The sequence below is a fragment of the Phocoena phocoena genome, chromosome 2 (assembly GCF_963924675.1).
Source record: "Phocoena phocoena chromosome 2, mPhoPho1.1, whole genome shotgun sequence".
In the NCBI taxonomy this organism is placed as follows: Eukaryota; Metazoa; Chordata; class Mammalia; order Artiodactyla; family Phocoenidae; genus Phocoena; species Phocoena phocoena.
The window spans coordinates 159546843-159566396 of record NC_089220.1 but is presented as its reverse complement, the minus strand read 5'-3'; the positions used below and the strand labels follow the sequence as shown (position 1 = coordinate 159566396).

At 39.7% G+C, this 19554-nt stretch overlaps 1 protein-coding gene across 3 annotated transcripts in view; it reads right to left on the bottom strand.

The window, feature by feature from the left end:
* Positions 1-19280, bottom strand: part of CUL2 (cullin 2) — an 81322-nt gene extending 62042 nt beyond the window's left edge. Inside the window, exons 1-3 of one of the 3 annotated variants that reach the window (XM_065900554.1) lie at positions 19131-19249; positions 18541-18718; positions 3551-3691 (exon numbers count right to left, since the gene is read on the bottom strand). In XM_065900554.1, coding sequence (XP_065756626.1) covers positions 3551-3669 — 119 coding nt within the window. In that variant the 5' untranslated portion in view covers positions 3670-3691; positions 18541-18718; positions 19131-19249. Of the gene's footprint in view, positions 1-3550; positions 3692-18540; positions 18719-19075 lie in introns of those variants that run through there. The other 2 variants (XM_065900562.1, XM_065900572.1) reach the window with 2 other exon arrangements.
* Between the last annotated feature and the right edge of the window lie 274 nt (positions 19281-19554).

Below are 19554 nucleotides of genomic sequence, written 5' to 3'. Positions count from 1 at the left end.
AGAGTGAAACACTAAATTTAAGCCACTACATCTGTAGTAATTTGTTATGCATCAAAAGAAAACACTGATGTCTTCTATTCACATTACCTATCAACCAGAATGCCTTGCATACATAACTGGACCCAGTACATTTATGAAGGATGAGGGTTAAGAGCCCTCTTATCAACACAATAAGAGAACTAGCTAAATATTAATGCTACTTCTTTCATCCGTACAGTATGCTTCATGGCATTCAGCTGACAGTAGCTACTCACTCACCAAATATTTGCTAGGTGTCTATATGTACCAGATACTGGGAATACAGCAGTGAACAAAACAGACAGGTATCTGTGCCCTTACAGAGGTTATATTTAGTAAAAATGTTGTAGACAGGGGTTCACTAAGTTCCATACTTACACATGTTAAACACTTCGGCTGGCAGACCAGGCTTCTTTGATACCCACTTCAAGGGTGTAAGGAGACTTGAGCATTTTTATCCCAGCATCTAGCCTACAATATCAGGAAGTCAATCTTAACCCTCTTGGGCCACTATATTCTCAACTGTAAAATGGGCTAATAATATATATTTTACAAGATCATCTGTAACAAATTAATCACATGCATTATATGTTGAAAGACAAAATTATGACACAAAAGAATGTACACAGTATGATTCCATTTATACACAGTTCAAAATACAATTAACCAATATTGTTTAAGGCTGTATATATAAGCAATCATGCTGTTCTTTAAAAAACAAGAGAATAATATGATAGTAGTTACCTCCAAGGGAAAGGAGAAGGCTTGTGAACTGAGAGGGGCAGCTGGTGGGGGAAGGCTGGTGGATGCCAGCAGTGTTCTGGTTCTTAACCTGTGTGGTGATAATGCAGGTGTCTGCCTTATAATTATTTGCTCAACTCTACATGTATATCTTACTTATGTATGCATTATATTTCATACACCTCAAAAAATGCTTTGTAAAAGATCAAGTATTAATATATGGTGGTGAACAATTTGTAGGGAGGGCTTTTTTCCAGTTTCAAAATATTAAAGATTTATAGCCTCTAAAATTTCTACGTAAAATATCTGAGTATCAGATGTCAACCTTATATTCTAGGGCAAAATAACAGGGAAAAGGAGGGAATCTGGCTTTAGAACAATTAGGAACATTATTTTACATAATAAATAAAATTATAATAAAATGCTACTTTTTTCACAATAAAATTTAAAATGATATTTCATTCCTTTATTTTTCATAATAAAATTTAAAATGATATTCCACTCCTCAGTTTACTGTTTCTATAGATACTTTTTATTTCAGGGGAGGAGGAGAAAACTTGTGACCAGGTCAAGAGTAACTGAACCATCTTAGATGGATCAAACAATAAACATCTTAGAAATATCAGTAACTGAAGGAGCACTTTCAAAGGAAGTCAGCTATCTCAAAACCATTTATAAACCAGCAATTAACTGTATATTCTGTAGAAGAATAAGAACACATTTAATGACTCTATTTTCTTTACCTTACGCTCATTTTCTCTTTTCTTGTAATCTTCTATGACCAACTCTTTCTCTCCTCTCTCTGCTCATAATTTTAGTTAAAACGGCATTAAAAGTACCTGAGTATGTGCTTAGCCCAACCTCATTAACACACAAGTAACCTTTAACCCTTACTCAGTTTTTACTGATTCCCACCAAAAACAATTCATGATATTCCACAAAAAAAATTTAAGAGACTAATTCAAAAATAAGCTCTTCAAAGACAGACTCCATAACAATTATCATCTAGATACAATGGAAAGTACAGGAAATTAGATGTTAGACATCTTGTATGCAAGTCTGTATGCTCCATGAATGACTACCTGCATAACCCGGGGCAAGTCCCTTCACCTCTGAGTATCTTTCCTCATCTATTATATCTGCCCCACTGATCTTATAGGCTTGTTTCTATATTAAAAATATAAAAGATCTTTGCAAACTCTGAAGCCTTCTAGAAATGTTACCATCATTTTCTGTATCTGTAGTGCCTAGAACATAGGTACCCTAACAAATGTTTCTTACTGACAACTGCAATTGTAATGAATTCAAAGAACTTCACTGTTCTTGCATCAACATTCAGTTTAATATTGACGATTAGGTTAGGCATTGAGAACAAGCTGAATCACTGTCTTATGAAATCCAAGCTTTTCTAGAGAACACACACCTCGCACAGTGAGGGCAGCCATCCTTCAGCCCCAGGACACTGCTGGAGAGGGCGGCACAGCACGTGAGAGGACTCGGAACCTCCACACGCACTCTGGTAATAATACCTTCACATCTCACCTTCCCTTTTGGGGGAAAGAATCTCTGGTCCCTACAGTGTCCACCCAGTCCACAAGGCCTCCTTCAGGGCCCTGGGGCACTGCCATGGCACTCAGACCCAGAGACCAGGCCTCGACCCTATGCCCTTTCTTTGCCCTGGAATGTGGTGTGTGTGGTGGTCCCTGTGGTGGAAGATGGAGGCGGGTCAGGAGTCTGTCAGGGCACAGGCCGTTCCCAGGCCCTCCCAGCCGTGGCCCCTGGCAAACACTGGGCAGAGTTGATGAGGCTGCCACCCACCACTCTGCTCCAGCTACCTGTGGCTGAGGGTTCCTAGAGACCCCTTTAACCTCCCCAATACTAAGAAACTACAGTATTGTAATACTGTGGTTTTTTCCTTTGGTGCCAGAGTATATAGCCTGGGTGCTGGAGGTTGCACTGTGTTTTTTACATATATAATGTATATATAAAATAATATTATTAATAATGTTATAATAATATACATATCATGTACAGTGTGTGTGTGTGTGTGTATATATATATATATATATGTATTTTTTAAAAAAAGATTGCTGTCATGTAGGACAGCAGGTTTCAGACTGTCCTAGGGAAACCACAAATTTATATTTTGATATAAAACTCCTAAATCACAAATGTAGAAAACCCAAATAAGAAACGTTTCCATCTCAGAGCCACTGAATTTGCTGTTTGCTCTCTGCTTGGAACACTCCCCCCCAGGTTTCTGTGTGACCTGCTCCCTCCCTCGGTTCCAGCCTCTGCTCAAGTATCGCCATCCTCGACATCTTCAACATCCTCAAGGAGGCCTTCCTTGGCCACCATCTAGAGAGGCGCGCACACGCACTCCAACCACGCTCATGCCCTCGCTTTGCTTTACGTCCCCCCACGGGATGTAACCTGTTATCAGAAGCACTGGCATCAGGTTTTGTGTTTTACATCCATTTAATATCTATTTCCTTTAGTAGAATGAAGGGAAAGTCATTTGCTTCGTTCACAAATGTACTCCTAAAGCCTAAAGTAGTGCCTGACATATACTAAGTGCTCAGTAAAGTATTTGTTGAGCAAAAGGTTATCAAAGATTGTTGACTGCCACATACAGGCAATGAACTTGGAAATGTGAACAATAATATATATGAAAATAGTCACACTGGCATGTTCTTCCACTTAGGAAAGCTTAAACCTGTTGTCACTTTTCAACAAGCTTATGAACCTAGCATGTTGATCAGTGCAGGCATCCATGCCACTGGAAGGATACGAGAAGCGGTCGTTCCATGTTGCTCTCTCCACGTACTCCAACATGACCACAGCTTTGATTGTCGTGAGGAGTTTGTTCCAGGTTTCATCAAAATCCACTACTCTTGGTTTCAAAGACATTGTGCAAGTTTAGTGTTGAAATCTGTTAATTAAAAACAACAGTAACGTTAGCATGAATTCTACAAGGTCAGTTACTTGTTTCTAAAGCACCACATAACTAGACAGCATGCTGCACGGAAGGGGTGAGACCAGAACCTGGCACGTGGTGAGAACAATAAACACTGGCTGCCATCTTTTCATGACTGTCCAGACAAGGAACTCCACAGCATATGTGCATTCACTGCAAACTCTAGGAAATAAAAAGCTTTTAGCACAAATTATTTATAACCCAGGGTGGTCCAAAGATTGAGTTTAATTTGCTGAGAGAAAGAAGCTGGGACCTAATGAGCCAAAAAGTTAACTTCCATCATGAGAAATGCACAAGAGATACTCAATAAAAAGGTTTTGGCCCCAAATCCTTGTGGTTTGCACTCCTTAAACTGGAGACTGAGACCATATATGAGAAAACACAAGACAATTAAAGGGTTTATTTTCCTGGAGCATCAGTTTAACTAGATTCCAAATCCTTTTCAATATCACACCAGAAGAACAGAATTAAAAAGAGAAACCTCTTAAAGTTAATTGCACAGGGAGCACCTTTCCGGCACATGCCTTCACATCTTCCTCAAAGTTTTCCCTCGTTACTAGGACTGTGAAGCACCAAGCTAGTCTGTAGCCAGGGCCAAACAAGGAGGAAACATTCTTCCTCCTGTGTCCCGCTGTGGTAAAAAAGGAGGCAGGGAGACAGTGGGGAGAAGGGGGTAATGCACAGAGAGAAAGGAAAGAAGAGACAAGGGGAGGAGACCAGCTGCACGGTCCCAGCCCACAAACTGGAGGTGGCCCTGGGCCCTTCTTACGTTTCTGTCCTGTGAAGAAAAGAACTCAAGAGGAGTCCAAGGAAGGGAAGAAAAAGAATCAGAGAAGCCAAACAAAAACCCAAAAGAGGGTGTGCCACACTAAATCAACCCTCTTTCTTCAACATACCAGGGACTCCACCTACAAGCCTTAAACTTCCTCTAACTACTGAGAATGGATTAGCAGTAGTTCCTGTGTGTGTGTGTGTGTGTGTGTGTGTACTGGGGGAAGGGGGAAACCTAAAGCTCCAGCTCTAAATTAGAAAGTTAACCTTAACTCCGTCTCACCCTTATTCACACATCCTATCTAACTGTGTTACTCAATACTTCTTAAATCCATCCATTCCTGTACAACCCTATGAATGCTCTGAGATCAGGCCCTCAGCAGTTCCAGTTTGTATTAATCTTTATCAAAGAAATACTAACAACTGTTAATATTTACGCAGTACTTACTATAAGCCAAACACAAATCTAAGTGCTTTATATAAATTCACTTAATCCTCCCAACAAACTGATTAGGTAGGGTCCGATGTTCTCCCCATTTTCTAGATAAGAAAACTGATCACAGAGTGATTAAGAAACTTGCTTTAAGGTCATGGAGCTATTCAGACCCGTGCTGTAACCCCTGCCCTCAACTGCAATATACAACTATACTGCCGTACTAACATCCTTAGTGAGTACTTAGATACATGCCAGGTGTTGTACTAGGCTGACGATACTGTGGTCAATAAACAAAGTTCTTGACCTTCAAGAAGGTTAGACTCTTGGATCTGGCACTCAGAAACAAAAATAACCTACGTAAACCACAGAGCTGACCATGTCACTCTGATACTGAAAGCTGTTTGTGATTGTCCACTATAGACAGCATCCGGTTTAAGCTCATTGGCAACATGACCCACCAAGCTTCCATGGTTTGACCTTGGACTAAAGCACCTCTTCACCTTGCTCTTCTCATGGGACTCTCTTCCTTGACATCATAATCTGGTAACTTCTCTGCTTAGAGGTCACTGAACACAACAGGCTGATTCACACACCCTGCCTTTTATCCTCATTGTTTTCTGTACCTAAAATTCTTCTCTTCTCCTTGCCTCCCCCTTTCCACCCATTCCCCTAACTCCTACTGATAGTTCAGCCTTGGCCCAGAATATCTGCTTTCAAGAAACTTTCTGGGCCCACTTAAGCTAGGTAAGGTGCCCTCTTATGCATTACTTGAGAACTCTATGTTTAACCTCTATTAGAGGATTAAACCATGCTCAACTGTGATTATCTGAGTGTTTCTTCAAGGTAGGGACTATTCTGTAACTGTCTATCAAAAAGCTGTCACTGTCTGCTTCACAATCCTTTCCTCCCCTTATAAAAATAGAATCATACTACACACCCTGCTTATAAATTATTTTAATGGTTGCACAGATTACCTTTTAGCTTTATTGAAGTTTTAGCAGAATCAGACTGGCATTGACTTCTCTGCTGAGACCAACAGGTTCCTGATAGAATGGGTTTATGTGCGGTGATAATCCATTCTTAGATGGGTGGAAAATGTGGACACCAAGGTGAGAGAAGCCTTCATCTTATTTCAATTGTTTAAATGATTGTTTACTCATGGAGCATTTATGTAAGGATGTGAAAGAGAGAGGGCAAAGAAAGAAACAAGACCACGACCACCACACTGTTCTTCTCCACTTCCCAAACTGTCAGACAACTCACAAGAATACATGAGTCTTGTTTTCATTCCTGTGCCACATCATGTCTTTCACCTGGTGTCCTGTCAGGACCACTTCCATCCCCAGTCAGTGAGACTATGTCCTACTGAGCACCTGCAAAGTTCAAATCTCACATTACTACAGTTTCCTCTAGCTTTCTTCTGGGTCCATTCATGAAATGTTAGGGTTTTTAACACTTTGGCACACAGGTACTGTGCCTATGGCCCCTAAAAATAAATCATAGGCTCCAAATTTTAAAAAAAAATTGAAAAATAAAAATTCATGTTTACTTATGTTTCCAGATAACATTATGACAATATTTTATGACAATAACATTTAAGAAATTTTCATTACATTTGAAAATGATACCTAGATTAGATTTTCTCACTTAGAGCACCATTTCTAAGTATGTATGGCTGTCAATAATAGTAAGTTAAATAATCACAAAAGTGATTTATAAAAACATAGTTACCATATGACCCAGCAATTCCACTCCTATGCAAGAGAAAACATGTCCACACAAAAACCTGGACGCAAATGTTCAGAGCAGCATTATTCATAAAGGCCAAAAAAGTGGAAATAACTCAAATGTCTATCGAGCAATAAATGGATAAACAAAATGCAGTACATCCATACAACAGATTATTATTCTGTAATACAAGAGAATGGAGTACTGATAGATGCTACAATACAGATGAACCTTGAAAACACACTATGTGAATAAAGTTGGTCACAAAAGACCACGTTTTAGGATTCCACTTACGTACATGAAATATCCAGAATAGGCAAATCCATAGACACAGGAAGTATTTTAGTGGTTGCACAGGGCTAGAGGACTTGGAGGAAAATGGGAAGTGATTGCTAATTAGGTGATGAAAATGTTCTAGTATTGATTGTCATCATGTTTGTACAACCCTGTGAATGCACTAAAAACCACTGAATTGTACAGTTCAAGAGTACACTGAAATGGTATGTGAAGCATAACTCAATAAAGCTGTTAGACATTTAAGGTGAAATAATCATATCAAAAACTTTGGAGCGGGCTTCCCTGGTGGCGCAGTGGTTGAGAGTCCGCCACGGGTTCATGCCCCGGTCCGGGAAGATCCCACATGCTGCAGAGCGGCTGGGCCCGTGAGCCATGGCCGCTGAGCCTGCACGTCCGGAGCCTGTGCTCTGCAACCAGAAAGGCACGCATACCGCAAAAAAACAAACAAACAAAAAAAAAACTTTGAAGCAATTTAACGTGGAGGGGAGGGGAGAAAAGGTATATTTACATGGTTGCAAATTCTGAAATCTCAGTCTCCCTCTCACTCCCATGCTCTAGTCACCAGCTCCCATCACCAGAGGCATATATTATATGTGTCTGGGGGTATTTTATACATATATATTGTTATTTCCCCTTTTTACATAAATGAATATAGAGAGGGTCTTTTTCTACTTGTTTTACATAAATGGTATTACACTGCTTACTTAACAATATATTCACTTAACAGTATATTTGGGAAAGTATTCCATTTTAATACACAAGGGTTTCTTTAATCTTAATAGCATTTCATTGTTTGGCTGTATCTGGATTCATTCTACTAAGTTTGATATGATATGTGATGAGTCCTCCAAAATTGAAATGCCTAGTTTAATATCAGTAATTTTAAATTAAATAGTTTTTTTTTTATGAATTAGTAAGCTCTTTTTTTTTTTTTTTTTTGCATTACGTGGGCCTCTCACTGTTGTGGCCTCTCCCGTTGTGGAGCACAGGCTCCAGACGCGTAGGCCCAGCGGCCATGGCTCACAGGCCCAGCCTCTCCGTGGCATGTGGGATCTTCCCGGACCAGGACACGAACCCGCGTCCCCTGCATCGGCAGGCGGACTCTCAACCACTGCGCCACCAGGGAAGCCCAGTAAGCTCTTTTTACGTTGACATTAACAAGGTTTTCTTCTAAAGATACTAATAACACAATTTAAGTTACAACTGCTATACTAGTTGATAAGAGAAGAAAATTATACTATTATCATTAACTACTGTTTACTAAATACCTTCTGAATTCCTCCTATGCTATACATATTATACATATAAGCATTACTAACCATCAACCTGCAAGTCAGCAAAATCCAGACTGCAGGAAACTACTGGATAATCAGATTTCTTCAATAAACTATGCACAGACATAAGAGGAAAAGAGAGAAAAGAAAATGAGAGTGGGAGAGAGATATATGTGGAATGGAAACTGAACTAAAATAGACTAAAAAGGCACATTCATCTACCACAGTGTGACTGATCTTATTTGGATCTAGATTTAAGCTCCTTTTAAAAATTATATTTATGATAACCCTGGAAATTTATAAACTGATGGGATATTTGATGACTTTAAAAAATAATTTTTATAACAATAATTATGAGAGCTTTAAAACTGAGAGTCCTTATCTGTCAGAGACACATGCCAAAATATTTATGGATGTAATAAATGCTGTCTGAGATCTGCTTCAAAATTAAACAGCTTGTTTATGAATTGATAATTGTTGAGAATGAGTGATAAGCACATGAGGGATTATTATAATATGCATTTTCTGTATATGTTTGCGATTTTCCAAAGTAAAAGGGTAAAAAATAAATCTTCACCATCATCATCATTAACAGTTCCATAAATATGGGGGGGAAGCACATAAAAGAAATCAGAAAGCTTAAAAAAAAAGTAGTATTAATCCAAAAGGTCTAACATTCAATTAATATGCATTCTGGAAAATTAGAATGAGGTAATTATCAAAGGAAATATATCCCAGAACTAATGAACATTAGTTTTCCAACTTAAAAGGGCATACTGAATACCCAGAATATTTGATTTTAAAAATAAATAACAAGGCACCTCTTTTTGACACATTAAAACACTGGGGGTAAAGAAAAGATCCGTAAGTTTTCAGAAAAGAAAAAACGACTACATAAATTAAAGTCTTTAGATTTACAAGAGCAACACTGGAAGCTGGAAGGTAATATAAAGCAATGCCTTCAAAATTCTCAGGGAAAATGACTAACCACCTAGAATTCTCTATCAAGAGTGGTATCAGGGCTTCCCTGGTGGCGCAGTGGTTGAGAGTCCGCCTGCCAATGCAGGGGACGCGGGTTCGTGCCCTGGTCCAGGAGGATCCCACATGCCGCGGAGCGGCTGGGCCCGTGAGCCATGGCCGCTGAGCCTGCACATCCGGAGCCTGTGCTCCGCAACGGGAGAGGCCACAACAGTGAGAGGTCCGCGTACCGCAAAAAACAAACAAACAAACAAACAAAAACTTCAACAAGATACCACTATACACTTATTAGAATGGCTCAAAAATTCTGACAGTATCAAATGCAGATGAGGACATGGAGCAACTGAAACTCTCATTTGCTGCAGGTGGGAATTTAAAATGAAATAACCACTTAGGCAGTTTCTATTAAAATTAAGCATACACTTCCCATGTGACCCAGCAATCCCATTCCTGGCTATCTATAGATGAGAAATGAAGACATACATTTACAGAAAAACCTAAACACAAAATTTTAGAGCACCTTTTTTCATGACTACCAAAACCCAGAAACCCAAATGTGCCATCAACTAGTGAATGGAAAACAAAATGTGGTGCTTTCACACAATGGTGTACTATTCAACATTAAAATGGAACAAATCACTGATATGTGGACAACAATGGATGATTCTCAAAAGCATTATGCCAAGTGAAAGCAGACAGACTCATTAGGCTACGTATTGTATGGTTGCTGAAAAAGGCAAAAATATAAGGACATACATCAGATCACTGGTTGTCAGAGACTCAGGATGGACTACAAAGGAGCAAATAGGAAACTTCTGGGGTGATAAAATATTCTGTATCTTGATTGTGGTGGTGGTGTTGTGACCATATAAATTTGTCAAAATTCAAATAACTGTGTATCTTTTTAGGGTGAATTTTACTATGTGTAAGTTATACCTCAATAAACCTGACCCCTCAAACTCAACATGTCCATCCATTTCCAGTATTTCACATCTTAATAAATATTTTCATACATCTAGCTCCTCAAGGTAGAAATTTTATTAATCATTCTTGATTTCTCTTACTCTCTTCTTCAAATCAATGAATAAGTCCTGTCAACCCTATCTTCTAACCATTTCTTGAATCCAACCACTACTTCCCATTCCCACTGACATCACCCTAATCCAAACCACCACCTCTCACCCAACTACTGCCTCCTAAATGAGCCACCTGTATCCTCTTTTGCCCCCTTGTTACACTCCAAATACTGTGGCCAATGTAAGCTTTCCAAAAATGCAAGTCTGATAATATCATACCCTCTGCTTACAATTCTTCAAAGACTTTTAACTTACAATCCTTATTATCTATCAACTATCATTTAAGAAAAAATAAAACTTCTCTGTGCTTTCTTAATTTATCACTGACTTCCCATGAAAGTCAATAAATACTTTACTAATATTCTGACAACAAAGACTTTTAAATCAGTTACCAGTTCTAAGAGAATAGCTAGGTAATCCAAAGTAAAGACGAAAATAAAGAAGCAATCAGGAAAATCAAATTAATAAGCTATCCAGATTTCTGATAGCAATGTTCTAAAATCTCTTCTGCTTTTAAAGTTTTTCTCCTCATACACATACCTCACTCCTCAGAACACTGAAAGGTGACCTGTCACTAACCTTTCCTTTCTCCTGAAAATCTTAACTTTCCAGTGAGTTTTAGGTACTGAGGCTGAAACAGCTCCAAAATAACATGGTACTGCCCCAAAGTATGATGTGTTAACACAGCCTAACAAAATTCCCACTCCAAAAATGTTTAAAAAACAAAGTTACTAGTAATAGCAGAAATACAAAAGATATAACTTTGCAAAGATCAGATGGATTTTAATTTGGAGTGATACTGTGTAGTTCTTCACTTAGACATTTTTCATACAAAGAAGTGACTCGGATAATTACATTTCAGCAGGTAAAGCAGTAACAGAATCTCAAAACATTCCATTTTAAGTCTAGAACTGACGTTGGTGCATAATTAGATATTTTATTTGAAGTATAAACTATTTTAGTAAAATGTATAACCATGTTTAACATACTGATCAGTATGACTACAGCTTAACTACTGATAAACATTTCAGTTGCCTTCCAAAAGTATAATTATCAATAATGTAAATGGCTAAATGCTTAAAGTTGTGAGTCTCTTTTTAGTTAAAAAAACAAAACAAAACCAAAAAACTAGCAAATGATAATTTTTTATTTCAGTATTGATCAGTACCAGCAACAAAAATTTGGCATTCCAAAAATTACCAAAAAGATATAATACTGGGGACTAAAAAAATTTCAGGTAAGTCAACATACCATAGTTAGTTTTCAAAATGACATTCAGGGGGCTTATTGAGCAGGTTATATTCTAAATATACAAAATAAGGAAAATACTTAAGACCCAATCAAAGAGCATTATTAACTTTGCAATATTTTCCATTTCAAGGGCTGTCTCTAGTGTACACTGAGCAAAAATGCTACCATGATTTCATATGAAAATAAGCTCCAAGAACGCATCTAAATACTTTCATCTTACTGTACTGAATGTGCGATCCATTAGCTATAGCCAAGAGGTACCTTTGTTAGTTGGAGGCTCAGGGTACAAAGCTTACTGTTGCAATGAGGTTTGACACACAAGCTCCACACCACAAATGTCATCTCCATCACATGACTTTCCTACTTAAGAATTTCTAGTAGTATGCTTTAAAAAAAAAAAAAGGAGGAAACTGGTGTAGAAAACAGTAAAGAGAAATACAGCAGTCTGTCATCCCAGTTGGCAAAATGTATAGTGCAAGATGAAAACCTCAGTCTCAAAAAAAGGGAAGGGGGACAGTGGTAAGTAGGGAATGTACTTATAATACAACAAAAAAGTTACAGAAGACATTTGCTTCCAAAATAAAGCTAATTTGACCAGAATTAAAGACCTTTCTCTCCTCAATGAACTTGAGACTCTCCCACACATCTACACAGACAGTATTTCTTTCCAAGTTTTCACATCGCTCCTATCAGCATGAAGTTTAATGTCTTCTTCACTTGCTCTCTCACTTTTTTCCATTTTTAACAATCTAGGCAAGGAATCTAAGATACCAACCAGCCTTAAACAAAAAAAATTCTTTTTTTTTTTTTGCGGTACACGGGCCTCTCACTGTTGTGGCCTCTCCCGTTGCGGAGCACAGGATCCGGATGCGCAGGCTCAGCAGCCATGGCTCACGGGCCCAGCCGCTCCGCGGCATGTGGGATCTTCCCAGACTGGGGCACGAACCCGTGTCCCCTGCATCAGCAGGCGGACTCTCAACCACTGCGCCACCAGGGAGGCCAAAAAAAAAATTCTTATATACGTATCAGGGTTACGTATAGAGTTAGAGTTAGAGAACCTGAATTTGTCTGAGTCTCTCATGGGTAGGCAAGCCCAGTTTGGCATGCAGGCTAGACAAGGCTATGACCAATAAGCCTTTTCACAAATAATCCGAACATTAAGAGTGCATTTTTTTTCTAGGCCTGACTTTCTATCCAAATATTAAAAAGGGTTACTCTAATTATCCTCTCTTTGCACAACCCAATGACTTGCAATATTTGTTATCCTATTCTGAGAGCTAAATTAAGTCACATATATCTAAAAACCTTGGATTCATTATTTTGGTGACTTTATACTACATATATTATTATGACTATTAGAAAAGTATGCTCTATTTCTGTCAGAAAATAGTAGTCATAAATAAAAGGGGACAGCTAGTGTAAATGCTATAGTGCTTGATTGGAATCAGAGTTATCAGTGTGAACTCATGGTTTTTAACACACAAAGATAAAAAGATATAGAAATAAACATAGATATATTGTGTATGCACGGATTAGTATACATATATAGTTCTTGCTCTGCTCACTGAGAGGGCCTAGGAGCAATGACACCCCAGTGGCAATGAACACACATAGCATCCAGATCTTGGTTTCTAGATACCATTCTCCAATAGAAGGAACCAGAGTGTGGAGAAGTGATTGGTTCCAGGGCTGCAGCAGGGAAAATATAAGCCTGGACATCTTATGATGCCAGAAAATAGAAGTGCTTTCCTAAAGAGGATGAGGGATGTCCAAAAGACAAAGAGCTAACCTGAAAGCCACAGTGGAACAATTTGAGCAATAAAATAAACAATGATAGAATTAGATTATAAACCATAGAGTAAAACAAATATCTATGACCCAACACTGATACAAACGAATTACGGAATAAACAAATATGGAGAAGGGACAGTTCTCCCTTATAGAAGAATTCCAATTAATAAGTGTAGAAGGAAATGAGAAAAATATAAAATTGCCATCAGGTGAACACTACTATAATAATTATTACAAGCAAGAACGGTACCAAAGGATGCTGCAATGAATGGGCAAAAATTTGAGAACAGGATTTCTGCACAGTTTCAATCTCCCCCAAGATATCCAGTAATTACAAAGAGAAAAACAGTAACTTTACAAGCAGAGAAATTTATCATTAAGACCTTAATGACAGTCAACATCACCTCTAATAGGATATACTGACACCCTGTATCCTGTGATGTGACGCACTGAGTAGGACTCAGCATCACTTCTCTAGTATTCCTGCCAAAAATGTACAACTTCAATCTAACTATGAGAAAACATCAGACAAACCAAAGTTGAGAGACATTCTACAAAATAACTGACCATACTCATCACAAGCATGAAGGTGATGGAAGATGAGAAAAGACTATCACAGATCAGAAGAGACTAGGGAGACACATGCTAAATGCTGCGTCTGATCCTGGATTGAATCTTGACAGAGGTAAAGGACATTACAGGAAAAACTGGTGAGATTCAAATAAGGTCTGTAGTTTAACAGTATTGTAACAATGTTAGGTATCCTCATTTTGATCATTGTGCTCTGGTTATGTAAGCTGTTAACATTACAAAAAGCTGGGGGAAAAGTATACTTGGGCTCTTTGCACTACTTGTGCAACTTCTCTGTAAGTCTAAAATTACTCCAACATTTAAAAAACTTGGGGGGACTTCCCTGGTGGTCCAGGGGTTAAGACTCCACGCTTTCACTGCAGGGGGCACAGATTCGAAAATTCCACATGCTGCACAGTGCAGCCAAAACTAAATAAATAAAATTTTAAGTATCTTGTACTTTTTTTCAACTGAAGTAAAACAAAGTGGAAAAATTCAAGGAATATCTATACAGGGTAAATCCAACATTTCACTATTTGAAAAGCAACCTACATTGGAACAGGACTTAAGTCACTGAGTTAATAGATATTTATTAAGTATTTACGATATTCAGACCTCTCTCTACCAAGTACTAGAGATGCTGCCTTCAAGAAGCATACAGATGATAAGAGAAACAAAAATGATAAACTATTAGCCTGAATGATGAAAAATTCCGACACACAATCAGGCTATAATCCAATGATTAAATAACAACAGTAACATCATTTACAATGTTAAAGAATATAAATGAAAATCCCTTGGATAACTAAAATCTTCAAATAGGACATTAACATCTATACAGTTACAGAGTTCAAGTAGGCTTAACACGTTCACCACACGTTTCATAGTAATTAGTGTCTAATGCTTCAGAAAGAAATATTAAATATTTTCTACCAAAGATTATATTTCTCCAACCTAGAAACTAGCTGCTTACTTATCTCAGACAAAAAAGAAAACAAAGGAGGTAACAATAACAAAAATAACCACAAGAATCAAACTGAACAAAACAGTTCATAAACAAAACAGTTCATAAATCAAGAACAATCTCAGAAAAAAAAAGAGGTAGATCAATTTACATAGGAAGTTATCTGGCTAAAGACAGCTAACTGAAAATCAAAATGCCAACCAATATAAAAAGTATTATAAATTCAGTAGAGAACACAGTAAGTCTGGATTTTTTAATTCTTCAAAATAACAAAGCTTAAAGCAACTTACAGAATATTCCATCTCCCCTCCTCCAGGCCAAACAACAGGGTTTAACTGCACCCAAAAGTTGTTGCAGATGCTAATATCATGATCTTAACACTACTCACTGCCTCCTCAAAATTTTTAAGAATCAAAGGAACTTCACTGCTCTAGTATCTCCAACAGGCCTTTCCAAATACACAGTAGTAACATAGTTTGAATCTATTTACAGATCTTCTTCAACTTAAGATCAGGTGACATCCCACTAAACCCATCAGAAGTTAAAAATATTGTTAGGTTGAAATGCATTTAATATACCTAACCTATGAACATCATGGCTTAGCATAGCCTACCTTAAACGTGCTCAGGACACTTACATGAGTCCACGGTTGGGCAAAATCATCTAACACAAAGCCTACTTTATAATAAAGTATTGAATATCTCATGTAATTTTTTGGCTACTGTACCGAAAGTGAAAAACAGAATGGTTTTATGGGCACAGAATGATTCTACGTATATTGGTTGTTCACCCTCATAATTGCTAGGCTGAATGGGATCTGAGGCTCACTGCCCAGCATCACGAGATTATCATACTCCATATTGCTAGCCCAAGAAAAGATCAAAATTCAAAGTATGGTTTCTACTGAAGGTATATCACTTTTGTACCATCATAAAGTTGAAAAATTGTAAGTCAAACCATCGTAAATCGGGGAAGGTCTGTATTCTTTAAGATAATAACACAAAGATTATGCTAACATCTGCAATGCAATAGAAACATCACTGTTAAGATTCAAACCCAGGCAAAGAGCCAGATCACTCTGAACAAATAGTTTGATTATTAACTGGTTACTGAGAGAGAATTCAGTCATACATCTCAAGTATCAATAACTTGTTATGTCTCATGATAACATTCCAAATTTCTGCTTGTTTTTCTAAGATTTAACATCAGCCAAACTTCTTCAAAATATTAACATTCAAGGGCTTGATCTTGTCATTAATTTATCTGAATTTAACTGACAGTACATACATGAAAACGCTGCTTTCAATCATAATCAAACATTATTTTAGCATGTAAAGAAAACAGGCAGATAAGGTGAAACACACCCACACACACACACCCACACACACACACACACACACACACACAAACAGTGCAAACTTCTGTAAAAAGCCTCACAAAAATAACAGCTCTTTAAACAACTCCACATTTGCAGTTCCCAAACTCAAAGAGGGCAGGGACCAAATCAGAAAATGTTGCAGTGCCCCAGGACTGTCTCCTCTTCTTTCTACATTCTTTCTTTAGGTGGTCTCATACTGCTTCATAACTTTTAAATACTATTTAATACTCTTAAAAATACAAGATGTCAAAGCAAGGAAAGTATGCTTCCACTTTTGCCAAGTGGGGAGAAGAATCTACACACATTTGCCTACATGTGCACAAAATGTATCTTTGGAAAGATGAGTAAGAAACCACTAACATATTTGGCCTTGACAAAAACTGCAGGGACAAGAAATAGAGGAGATTTTCATTCTATACCCCATCAAACATTTCAAATTCTGAATCAGGTGAATGTAGTTTTTATCCAAACATAATTATAATAAACCAACAGATAAAGGCGGATGACTCCCCATCTCTTTCTCTTACTAGAATTTAAATCTGACGAAGGCAGAGATTTTTGTCTATTTTTTCACTACTATACACCCCCACCGCCTAGTCCACAGCTAGTACTTGAAAACTATTTGCTGAATGGACGAAGGACTCCCTAACCTCTCCACTGAAGTCCAGACGTGTATATCCAACTGCCTGCTTCTCAACTCCACGTGAACATCTAACAGGTCCTATGTAACACGTCCCCTCCAACGCTATCCCCATACAACAACCTGCTTCCCTCACTTCTTCCCCATCCCAACACGCGGCATCACCATGCCCCAGGTGAAGCCCCAAACCCAGGAGTCACCCCTGTCCCAACCAACTGCATTCCCATCCAACCATGCCAAATCACTACTTTTAACTATAAAATATATTTCAAAATCTTTTTTACTTGACTCCAGTCACTACTCAAATCTGCCACAGCCTTCTCACTGGTATCCCTGCTATTCTCCTCTTATCCAAACTCCTTCACAGTCAGATTGTAAACCAGACCATATCACTCCCAGCTTCACAAAAAGGAAATAGCTTTTCAACGTACTTTAAGAATAAAAGCCAAGCAAACTCCTTTGGATAACAGACCTCACATGACCTGACCCCTGGCTACCACCTAACCTCTTCTCTCTCGCGAGAGTCCCAGCTCACCTTCACTGAGTTTCTTTCAATTTGCCGAACCCAAGCTTGAAACCACCTCTAGGGATTTCCATTTACTGTTCCCTCAGACAGGAACACTCTTCCCTCAGATTTCCAAAGGCTAAATCCTTCCCACTTTTCAGGTATCAGGTCAAAAGTCACCTCAGTCAGGTCTTTCCTGACCACAGCATCTGAAGCGGTCTGTCCCAGTCACTACCACAACTCCCTATTTTACTTCCTTTATAGCACTTATGATTCTCTGAAATTGCTTTTATTTCTTAATTACTTTCTGACTTTCCCTTACCTCCCAGAATTGAAGCTCCAGGAAAGCAGAAATTTCATGTGTCTTGTTTATGGTTGTATCCCTAATGCTTCCAGTAATGCTTGGCATACGAATCAGGTGCTTAATAAATATTGAACTGTTAGACAAGGCAAAACTGACTTTAAAGAAGGTCCACAGCATTTAATTTAGTGACAAAATGGTGAAGATAAAAAACATGAATAAACTACCTTTCCATATAAAACACTGAAAAAAAATCACCAAAGGGTGGAGAGTGAAGTAAGAGTATTTCAGATGCAAGTGAACATTCAAAGACATAGAAAAGGTATTTTTCACATACTTTGTGCATGCACACTACAGAGATGTTCCCCCAACTTATAAACAGCATCTCGTGGCGGGGGGGGGGGGGGGGGGGGGGGGGAAGATTAACTCAAAACACTGTGTACATCTAATATTTCATCTCTGACTCTTTTGGAAGGGTCTTCCAAACACTATATTTGGGCAAAAGAGGCAAAATATAAACAATTTGTTCAACTGTCTGTCTTGGAAAGAACTGTGAGATTATAAAAAGGAGGGAGCAGTCTTTTGAGTGTTTTTAAATGCCTATTACGTAGTCGGTAGTAAATGAGAACTAAGTGATTATTTCCCATACCTTACTATGAGTGTAGATTTGGGACAGGTCTAGTTCAAAGATGCTTACACTGTAAAGTCAAACAGTCTGTAGCAAATGTTAATCGTTTTTATCTTATTATCAAAATTTTAACTTCCAAGGTACTGTCCTTCAACTGGTAATAGTAATCCCTGGGGAAAGGAGAGGATTTAACGATAACAACAGCCTGCAACTCGCAAATGTTTTATGTACATGCACGTATTTGCGGGGTGATGGGGAATGGTGCAGACTCCCTGGTGTGTAACTAAGTGCTCTTAAGAGAGTCTAAGGATCTAATTTCACCAAACCCTAAGTGGTGAGACAGGTCTAGCATGCACATAGGACACTACTCCCCAGAGCTATCAATCTTCGCTGTCTGCGGAAACAAAAGTGAAAACACTCGTAGTAAGGATATAAGACACTGATGCCGCCGCCCCCCCCCCCCGCCCCCAGCAAACACACAGAGCTCTGTGCCCGCGTGAGAACGTAAATAAGCAGAGAACACGCACTCGCACCTTCCCTCCCTAGGAGGAAAATGAGGCCGAGGGAGGGGCGGCCAAGACCGGCTTGGGAGGCCCGGGATGCAGTCCGGGGTCGGCCGGACTCCGGGGCTGGCGCTCCTGGAGCCGGGGTCACCCACAGGGCACCCGGTCCCCAGCCGCCCCTGCATCCCTCCCCTCCCCCTCCGTGCCCCCCAACTCCTCTCCCCGCCCCAGCCCCGCCACCCACTAACCGGGAAGGGAAGTTTCCCGGTGCCCGCAACCGGATCCGGGCCTTCAGCGGGTTACCTGCTGCAGAGGCGGGACACGGGGCAGGGGCCAGGGGTGGGAGACAGCCCGAGGGCGCGCAGGAAGAAGCCCGGCGAGGAGGGTGGGCGGCGGCGGCTGTCAGCTCCGTCCCCTGCTCACCGCGCTGCCATTACTGCGCGCAGGCGCCTCCCCGCCGGCCGCCGCCACCGCCGAGAAGGGGGGGGGCCCGGGCCGGGGCCGTGGCCGGGCACTCACCTGCCGCCGCGGGAACACGGCAGAGCTCCCGGATGGGACGGCGCTGTGGGAAGTGGAGAGGGGAGAAGGGCGGGCGGGCTATGCGAGCTGTGAAACAACTGTCCTCCGATGCCCGGCTTTCCCGAACCGCCCTCGGGGCTCCTCTTCCGCGGCCTCCGACCCCCCCCTGCGCCGGCGATGGTAGAGTCCGCGTACGGCGAGTGCCGAG